The following is a 9901-nucleotide window of genomic DNA, read 5'->3' as shown; positions in this document are numbered from 1 at the left end:
TTAATTTCTCGCCGTGCAGGTTAAAACAAGGAATGCTGGGGGCAACCTACTGCTGCCCAGCTACAGGCAGAGTCACAGTGAGCCACAGCTCCCTTAGCTGGGCTGCACTCAGATGTTTAGAGCCACATTTCACCCTAAAGCATCCTCATCAGCCCCTCCGTATTTCCCACAAATCATCAAGGGAGCACAGGGGGACACAGCACAGCCCAAGTGTAACACACACAGCACCCCCTTCCCCAGGGATGCAGTGGGGGGCTCTGGCTCTCCAAGAGCCCCAGGATAACCCATCAGGTGGTTGCCCACAAGCCTCTGACTTCTTGCTTTCCTATAGTCTGCTAACACAACAGTTGTGGGCAAGGACTTGCCATGCCTTTGTAGGCCACGCTTAAACAGCGAACAAGTGTCTTTAGTTTATCTATTCATTTTTGGCACTGAGGAATGGCTGGGGTCAAAGCCAGTCCCATTCTCAAGCTGCTCTTTGTTCTCCAGTTTATCCAATACCCCCTTATCCCTCTCCTTGCCCACCCACCCTCCCCCTCTCCATTTTACCACAGGTCTTAAAAATTAAGCTGTGCATGAAACCAAACACCACACTTGAGCACGGCCCAGCAAATGCTCTCCACGGTCACAGGAGGACCCTAATCGACCATAAAAAATGGATAAGAGCAGCGTGCCCTTATATGGGCAGAGGCTAGACAAGCATCTGACACAAACATAATTTTTAAAGAAAAAATAATATTTATTTGCAATATAAACAAAGTCCCAATATTGGATCAGTATATATAGGGTCACTAATTTTCCTTCATAACTCAGAAAGCAGAACCATTCCTCACTAACAAGCTCTCATTTGCACTAATCAGAAGACGCATCTTATTTTTTCCTTTAAAGAATAAAGACCACTAACAGCACAAGAAGCCTTTACAAACCAGCTTAGCTGTAATGCAATACAGATGCACTGTCAAAAAATCCCTGAAAAAATAAATTCCTCCATGAGGTAAGATGCAATTAGGATATTCTCAATTTTCTCACTCACAATCGTACGCCCATTCTCCCTTCCAATGACCCATGATCCCAACATTGTGGCAAACAAAACCCAACAAACAAACAAAAAACAACCAGAAAAAAAAGAAACAGAAGCTCATTCCAACATTCTGATAACATCTTTAACGAAAAAGAACAGTTTCAGGATGTGACAGCGTCAAACATTCCTCCAGATGGAGATTTTTTTAAATGTTTTTTCTTTTTCTTGAAAAAAGTACAAAAAACTGGATATTTAGAAAAAAATCCGTGGCTTTTTTTTTTTTTTTTTTTTTTTCACTTACTTGAGAGTTAAAGTGGACAGGGAGGGGGGAGAAAGGAGGGACTACATTGCAGCCAATAAAGAAATCTCCAAATCCGTTCTGCCCTCCTCCCAGAAATTATTACCACTTCCTCCCCTCCCAGCTTGGTAAAAGGAGTCTGCCAAACACTAGCCAGAAATACATACAAGTCTTCTCAGAATAGAAGGCACGGCATAAAGTTATTCGAAAGAGGAAGAAAAAAAATCAGAACCTCTGCTGAAAGCTCCAATCATCTCAAAATTTGCCAGTTAATATATATATTCATATATATATATATATATAAAAATTCTCTGTTACAATGATCTCCTCATCATTTCCACATCTCTTCACCCCCCTCACACGCTCCGTGCGTGACGATTGAGTCCTGTCCCGCCACACAATCCTCGCTCTGCTCCAGGCGCTCGCTGCATTCCCCCTCCACCCCGCACACCTTGGAAAGGATCCAGTGCGCACAAGAAACGCCAGCATCGCAACTACCTTCTGGACTCGGGAAGCTGGAATGGTTTCAGGCCAGCTGGATGACGTTAAGTCAGTCAACAGGCAGCAGAGAATAAAAGCCGGGCTCAGACATGCTTCTACCAGCTCTGGAGGCTACGAGAGTTTTACCTCTGGCAATAGCAGTGTTTTTGGCAGGGGTGGCATTAAAAAAAAGCTTGCGGCTTAGTCACCTTGGCTGAATCAGTGCAGAGTTTGTGATTGTGAGTGCAGGAGTGGTGAAGGGGTTGCGTTTAAGCCCAACTGGCCTTCACACATAACAAAGCTTCCTACCAGATGCTAACAACAACAGCAGCAGCATGTATCTCTCTCTGGAGTACCCAGTAATATGCCAGGACATACCAAGGCTTCACAAAGTGTGCAAAATGCATTTGGTCAATATAAACATTTGATTAAAAAAAATAATAAATGATCAAACAAGAAACAGAATAAAATACTGGTTTTGCAACCTGGTCTGTACAAACAGTCAAGAACTTACAGATCTAAAAAGAGTTTGAACCCAAAGCTTGAGTAAGATCTACCTTTTCTTATTTTTTTTTAAATCAAAAAAAGTAAACTTGGGTTTTAAAACAGTCTTGGCCCAACACCTTTTGTTCAAGGTTTCCAAGTGCATAAATCTCCTCATTTTCCACAGCAAGCTAACCCCCGGTAGCTCTTCACACATGTGCGTGTTCTGACAGTCTCAATGCACCCAGGAAAGCGGTTATTGCCGGTGACAGCTGCGTCCAAAACGCTGTAACATCGCCCTGTAAAAACAATACCTCTTCAAACCACTTGGATCAGGATACTTAGTGAGCGGCATTAGCCTTCCTAAAGCAGCGATCAGGCACCTCTGCCCAGAGAAGCTACTCATCTCAGAGCTGCCTGGCAAGAAGATCTTTTCGTAAGAGTTGAAATACTCAAGAGAAGCGATTCGATGCTCGAGTTCCCAACCAGGCAGTGTCCCCTTCATGTGGACTCCAGAGTGTTCAGCTGGAACAGGTTGTGGTTGGTGGGGGTGGTGAAGTAGAGCTGTTCACTGGGCGAGCGGTTGTCACAAGGGCTGTTGAGTCCCAGAGTCCTCTCAAAGTCCAGGAGCTGGCCCATGAAGTTAAAGTTTGGGGAAATGTTGGATTTTTTTCTTTTCACAAAGTCATAGGCATCATTCAGGGACAAGTTGAGTTTTTGCATCAAGTAGGCAACAGTGACTGTTACGGATCGGCTGATGCCAGCGAGGCAGTGAACAAGGATCCCACACTTCTTGGAACGAGCCTCATCTGAAACAAGACAAGGGGAAGGGGGAGTCTATTATTCTGCACCAAAAATGCATGGCTTTGGAGCAGAGCCAGATGGCAGCTGCAAGCTGCCAGCACCACAGCAACTGCCAGAACTGGATCCCCTGCCCCTAGTGACACCATCCCATGTCCATTGGACACCCACATTTCTCCCCACAGGGCTCCTGCTATATGGCAATGCTGCACACGCTCAGCAAGGCATGTGCTTCAAAAGTATCAATCAAGTCTAGCAACACATCCCTTGCCTAGGGAGCATCTGTACCCTCTACTCAAGAGAGCTGGAGTAATCCACAGGAGACAGATGGAGCTGGAGACAACAGCTCCAGGGAGATGCTGGTGCTGAGCACAGCACACCCACCTGAACTCCAGCTAAACCAGGGAAGACAGTGTACTCAGGGCAAGGCTGCAGCCTGGCACTACACAAGCTATTCTCTTCTGCTGTTCCTGCCCTCCTTCCACTACAAAGTTACATGAATGCAGCCAATGCCAATTTAAGCAGAGTCTGAAGTGCAGGAACTTCCCTTATTGTGAAATTGTTCTTTAGGATCGACAGAAATGCACTTCACTACAAACAAATGCTTGTGTTGGAGGAGACTCTCAGGATGAATGGTAGCGGGAAGCAGGAATGCAGGCTGGACCAAAAAATGGCGAGAGAATAGCAGTGAAATTTCCCCTCCCTTGCCACCGACTGAAACGCACACACACGCTCATTGTCTCTCACACAGCCAGAACAGTGTGATCCCTTTATGAATCGACATCTCAGTGCTGAAAGAGGGACACGCCACTGAGAGAACTGAATGCACGCAAGTACCCAGCGCTGCTTTTACTTCTGGGCAGCCCTATTTGAAGTCAGTCATTTGACTGAGAGCTTGGTGGGGAGCAAAAAGGTGGCAGGAGAAAGAGGATCCTCGGGCAAATCGAGAGGTAAGAGACACTCCGGCACCATAAGTGCAGGAAAGGGCAAAGAAGATGCAGGCAAAACAAAAATCCAGACCCAAGCCACAACAGGTTTTCTGCCCAGTCTCCAAAACCAGGCAAGAATTTCCAGTAGAGTGGGCAATCACCGCCCAGTGTACTCAGCCCTCCCCCCAGGCTCTCCCGTTCAACATTTTTCCAGACATTTTTGCCTTTCATCTGACCTGCACGGCATTTCTTAGTGTTTGGTTTTAGAGTGAGGTAATCCTCCATTTCCTGTCATTAACTGGAAAGCACAAGCTAGGTGTTCACAGAGACATGGGCTGACTGGAGCAGACAGATCCCAAAAAGCCGCATGTCAGCAGGGACACTGTACCTCACCCCTGACGTTTAACACGCTGCTCACGCAGGAAGCGCAGATGGGACATCAGACAGGTCCCTGTTGCCACACTGAAGCTGCGGCTTCTGACCACAGGCATGTTACTGGAGGGCAGAAGCTGGGGGCAAAGGAGAGCGTGTGGGAACCAGGGTTTCTGACAGCTGAAGAACAGACAAGGATCCACCACTGCTCTGCCCCATTTCAGGCCTCACAGCACAGCAAGCGCAAGCTACGGGGTCTGAAATGGACAGCATTGAAAGGAGCTGCACAGGTTTCAGTCTGCAGGTAAAGGTCACCCTCTCCTTTACCTACACAAGTATTTGTAATCAGAAATGAAGCCATGGGGCTTTTAATAGTTAACGGTGATATTACTGCCTGTGCCATTCACCCCCATAAAACAGAGCTGATTAGGCTAATTACTATCGTGAGCAAACAGCACAGGTCAGGCTGGAAGTGTACATGCCTGTTCAGCCCAACAAAAACTTCCTACAGAATAAGAAGCAATTCTCAAAGTCAAGGCTGGCCTGAGAGAAGAGATCTTCCTTCCTGAACCCCACCATCACCAGCTAAAAGTGTCACAGGGACTAGCAGTTTTTCCATCCAAACTCTGCAGTATAATTATAATCACTAACTCATTGTGTTGACACTTACCTTAGAAGTATCCATACAAGGAGTTAGTTATGCTAGGGTGACTTACAGCAGGATCTCAACAAGACTAGCAAATCCCCTTGGGAAAAGAAAACACACAGACACGCATACGCACACACACACAGACACTCCCTGATTTTAACCAGATTTGGGGCTAAGGAGTTGCTGGCACCAGTCACACTTATGCAGCTCCCATCCCCAAGGAGGGCAGGCAAAGGAGCTCCCCACTGCCTGGGTTCAGCCATTTCTCACCAGTGCAAATCCCCACACAAGGGCAAGAGGCAGAAGGGGCCAGTGCAAGCACTCGCAGGTAGCTCAGCTAAGCTGCTGCAAGAAGGCTGAATTTTGGAAGGGGAGGCCTCCATGAACTCAGCCAAGGTGACATGCACCAGATGTGCCACCTCAGAGCACGATACTTGGCTGCTAAGCTGATGCTGTGCCCTGGAAAGGTGAGGCCGGAGACAGCAGCAGCCCTGGGAAGCGGCACACCACATTCCCAAGCAGCACACCACATTCCCAAGCGGTGAGTATGAAAAGAGATGTTCTGCCAGCTACCTACCAATGAAAGCAATGGCCTCAGGAAAGAACTGCGAGAGGTTCTGGCTCCAGTGATCTGAGATGGGGATCTGCTTGTACTTGAACTCTCCGTCATGCTCAAACATGTTTGGCAGGTTAGGAGTCACATTCAGGATGTATTTAATGCCGTATTTGCCCAGGACATCCAAGTTGGTTGAATCTTTGGCACAGCCCAGGTACAGGTAAGGTAGGATCTGGACTGGAAAGGCAGGCTGATTGTTGGGGATGGGGCTCCCATCCGACTCCGTGGCACTGCTGGGCTCCCTGTCGGATTCACCATCCGAGCAGTCGGAACTTATCCGCAGCCCTCCCAGGCCAAGGACTGATGCTGGGGGAGAGTTGCTGGGTGAGGAGCTGTCAAGGTTTGTCTCGCAGTGCTCAGAATATTCAGTCTGAAACTTGTTAAAGCCACCTGGGAAGGGGGAAAGGAGAGAGACAGAGAAAGAGAAAAAAAAAAAAAAAAAAGATGTTTCATTTTTCATAATGGGAAATCCTTTTACATGTGAACAAGTTACTCAGAAAGTCTTTAAGAGCAAAAAGTTGGCATCCCTTCAACTTCACACCAAGAAAAGCATTTCCCTGCTCCCTCATCTTCCCTGGGCAAACTGATACTGAGCAAACAGGGCCCAGGAGACCAAAGAGTGGTTCTTACAAAGTTCGATATTGCTTGTGAAAAATAGGGCCAAATCTCAACTACGAAAGAAAGAAACATCCACAAATAAAATCAGTGTCAAGATACAATCTTGCCTTGTTAGCTTTTCAAAAGTAAGGGTCTGGGGCAGTTTAGGCAAGAGCTATTATGCCACTTGGAGAGAAAATGATCCATGTCTGAAAGGACAGATGAGGGACAATCACCACATACTCACCCCAGGCACTAAAACCCAATGAAATTATTCACCTCCAAGCAGGAAAAAATACCCTAAGTTTTGCCACAGAGCGATCCTCACAACTACTTTATCACTACAAATAGGTTTTGCAACAGAACAGTGCCACAGGTTTGTTCTTCAGCCAAACCACAGGAGGAGTGCAGAGTGATGGGACCCTTCACGGCTGCCCCTAAGTATTTTTCTCCAGCTCGGCGGCTTGGGAAGGAAGGCAGAGGCAGGGAAGCAAAAACCCCACCGATCTACCTCCTTTCCAGGCAGCATTAAAGCAGAGCTCAGCCATCGGGATCTGACACTGACAAATGGTTTAATTAGAAAGGGCTCCTGAAAACTTCGTTAGTGGGTTCGGCGGTTGTGGCGGGGTCACTGAGCAGGACAGACAGCTCCTGCCACATCCATTCATGAAAAAGGCTCGTCCTCGCCCTCCTCCTCCCCCCGCGCCGCCAGACAGCGCCGAGGAGCCATTTTGGAATTTTAATTGGAAACATTTCCCACCGAGGCTCCCGGAAAAAGGCAGAGAAAGGGGCTCAGCTCCTCCCCTGCCCATCGGGGAGAGCTTAGGAGTAACTTCAAAACCGCTCCTTCCTGCTACGGACGAGGGGGAGAGAAGCAGGAATGCAAAGCGAGGGAGCAACGGAGCCCATGGGGCAACCCCAAACCGGGATAGGATGTTGGGATGGGAGTCTCGTCCACGGGCAGGGATCGGAGGGTCACGGGGGGAATGGGATCAGCCCCTGTGCTGGCCCGTCACGATGTTTTGGTGTGTGCGGGCTGCGCAGCCCCGAGGGCTGGTCCCCAAAAACCTGACTGCCCCTCCGCCGCCCCACCCTGCCACCAGGGGCTTCCCCGGCTCCCCAAAACGGGTCTATCAAGGAACAGCCGTGTTTTTTAAAGAGCCGCAAGTGGCAACTTTCTTGACCACTCTCCCCCACACACGCTCCCCCGCTCTTCTGTTATTCCTGCCTCAAACCCGCCACCCAGCGACCGCACTGGGAGGATGGGAAGGGTCGCAGCAGCGGGCTCTGCTCAGCCGCTGCGATCTTTCAAAATGGCCAAAAAAACCCCCAAAATCCCAAAGCACCCCTGGCCCTCACGGAGAGGCGTGTGCGGGGCTCGGCGCCCCGGTAACGCAGGTCCCCGCTGGCCATCGCCCTGCCCCGGGGACGCAGCCGGGCTGCCCTCTCCCAGACAGCGGCACTGCCCGACAAAGGCGGAGGAAAACCCAAGCGCTCGCTTCTTCGCTGTATGGGGAGGTAAAATAAAAACAGGGAAGGGCTCTCTTGCCCCCCAAATCCGGCCATTCCTTCCGAGGGGTTTGAGAGAAGACTGGTGCCGGCGCGGGGAAAGCCCGAAAGGCTCCCTCCGGGGAGCGGAGGCGAGGGGCGCCCGGCGCTGCCCAGCCGGGATCGCTTGGGACGGGGCCGCGCCGGCGGCGGGGCTGGGGGGCTCCTCCCGCCGCTACCGGAGAGGCGACGCAGGAAGAAGCGGGGCGCTCCCGGCCGCTTCCAGCCTGCGACCATTTTGTGCGGGGGATTAAAGCGGGATGCAGAGGAGGGGGGGAAAAAAACAGAGGGGGAGAGAAACCAGGCAGAAGGAATAAGGGAAGGAAGCAAAACAAGCCAGCCACCTCCGTCCGACCAGGGGATGGGCACCCTGGGGATGCAGCGGCCGGCCAGAGGCTGCGCAGAGTGACACGACAAGGGCTGCGGGAGCGGGACGGGGCTGGAGGGAGGGCGAGGAGCATCTCACCTTTCAGGTAATAGGCTTTACAGCCGTCATCGCGCAGCTTCTGGAGAAGGAGACCCAGCACGGAGGTGGCGGCACCGCTGTCCTGCCAGTCGGCGGTGGCCTCGTCGTAGAGCAGCACGGTGTCGGCCTTGCAGCGCTTAACGAAGCGCTCCTTGTCCTCGTGGTTGGGGATGATGGAGCGGATGGGCAAGTTGCCCTTCTTGAGGCGGCGCAGCATGAGCCCGGGGATGGCCAGGTTGATGGCCGTTTCGATGTGCGAGCTCTCGAAGAGCTCGTGGGGGCGGCAGTCGAGCAGCAGCAGCGAGCGGCCGCCGCCCGACTCCAGCTCCTCCTGCAGCCACTCCGCGCTCTTGCACGGCATCGCCGCAGCCATGGGCGCCCGCGGGGAGCTCCCCCAGACCTGCGTTTTCATGGGGCTCGGCAGCGGCGGCCGCCAGCGCCCGGCCCGCCGGCCACCCACGCGGCGTCCGGACGCGGCCCCGCTCCGCCGGGTCGGTCTTCGCGCTGCGCCGGACGGCGGCTTCGCTCGGCACGGCCGCGGGTGCGCGGTGTCTGCGGCCCGGAGCGCGGCGGCCCCCGCTCAGCCCTACGCGCTGCGCCCCATGCCGGCGGCCTCAATTAGAGCGGGGCTTCGCCGGCGCCTCGGCGTGTCATGCCTCGGGAGGCGGGGCGGCGGCGGGGCCCGGCGGCTCGGCCCCGCCCGGCGCTGCGCCCAGCGGCCGCTGCGGCACCGCGCACACGCTGGCCCCGCCCCTCGCCGGGGCCCGCCCCCTCGCCCCCGCAGCCAATGAGGCGCGGCGGAGGGAGCGGGGCGGCCCAATACGGGCAGGGGCGGGGCCGCGGCGGGGGCAGAGCGCGGGAAGCGCCGAAAGCCGCGGGAGCCGCGGGGCGCCGGGCACGGCTCACGCCGCCCGGGGCTGCCCTTCGGTAAAAACCCTCAGACGCTGCAGTGACCCGGCCGCACGGCCGGCCGCTGCGGAGGCCCGCGTGGGTTTTGAGCGGGTCGTGCCCAGTCCTGTTTGGTCTTTGACAGGAACTCACAGTTCCAAAATAAAACCGACTGAGACTCATTAAGCCTCCGCATTCTCTTTCGTTCTCAGAATGAGCTACAACATAGATGTTTTTATCCGTGCATCCTTGTTTATTTTTAGAGTATCTTCCCTGCTGGTATCCACTGCTATAAATACAAACCTTTTGTGCTGCAGCAGTAACATTTCAAGACAGGAATGTAACTGGAGGCACCCTTTGGTTACCTTCCATCTTTTACATTCCTTCTCATGTGAATCAGTCCTCTGGTACCAGAAGTTTTCCATGCCTCACACAAACTGTTCCTGTTACAAAATAGATTTGATCTTTCTCTTTTTAATGAGCAGGATGACATTAAAAACGTGGTTCTGTATGAGCCACATCTACTGCAGTCTATTTTCACCATGCAGGCAGTCAAACATTGCTGGATTGCTCAGAGAGGTTGTGCAATCTCCATCCTCGCTGGTTTTCAAGATCCAACTCAACGCATCCCCAGGTAACCTGGCCTGACCCCAGGGCTGACCCAGCTTTCAGCCAGAGGTTTCACTGGAGCTCTCCTGTGTTCTCCTCTCACCTAGGTTATCCTACAAGCCTTTGCTCTCCAAATTCCAATGA

At 52.3% G+C, this 9901-nt stretch overlaps 1 protein-coding gene across 1 annotated transcript; it reads right to left on the bottom strand.

Moving 5' to 3' along the window:
* Positions 1–715: 715 nt before the first annotated feature.
* Positions 716–8914, bottom strand: DUSP7 (dual specificity phosphatase 7). Its single transcript, XM_066326809.1, has 3 exons — positions 8261–8914; positions 5611–6039; positions 716–3091 (listed from the first exon to the last, which is right to left on the bottom strand). The coding sequence occupies exons 1-3, from the start codon at positions 8670–8672 to the stop codon at positions 2784–2786; spliced, it is 1149 nt and encodes a 382-aa protein (XP_066182906.1). The 5' UTR covers positions 8673–8914; the 3' UTR covers positions 716–2783.
* Between the last annotated feature and the right edge of the window lie 987 nt (positions 8915–9901).

The sequence above is a fragment of the Sylvia atricapilla genome, chromosome 11 (genome assembly GCF_009819655.1).
Source record: "Sylvia atricapilla isolate bSylAtr1 chromosome 11, bSylAtr1.pri, whole genome shotgun sequence".
NCBI classification, from domain to species: domain Eukaryota; kingdom Metazoa; phylum Chordata; class Aves; order Passeriformes; family Sylviidae; genus Sylvia; species Sylvia atricapilla.
This window is presented reverse-complemented; position numbering and strand designations above follow the sequence as displayed.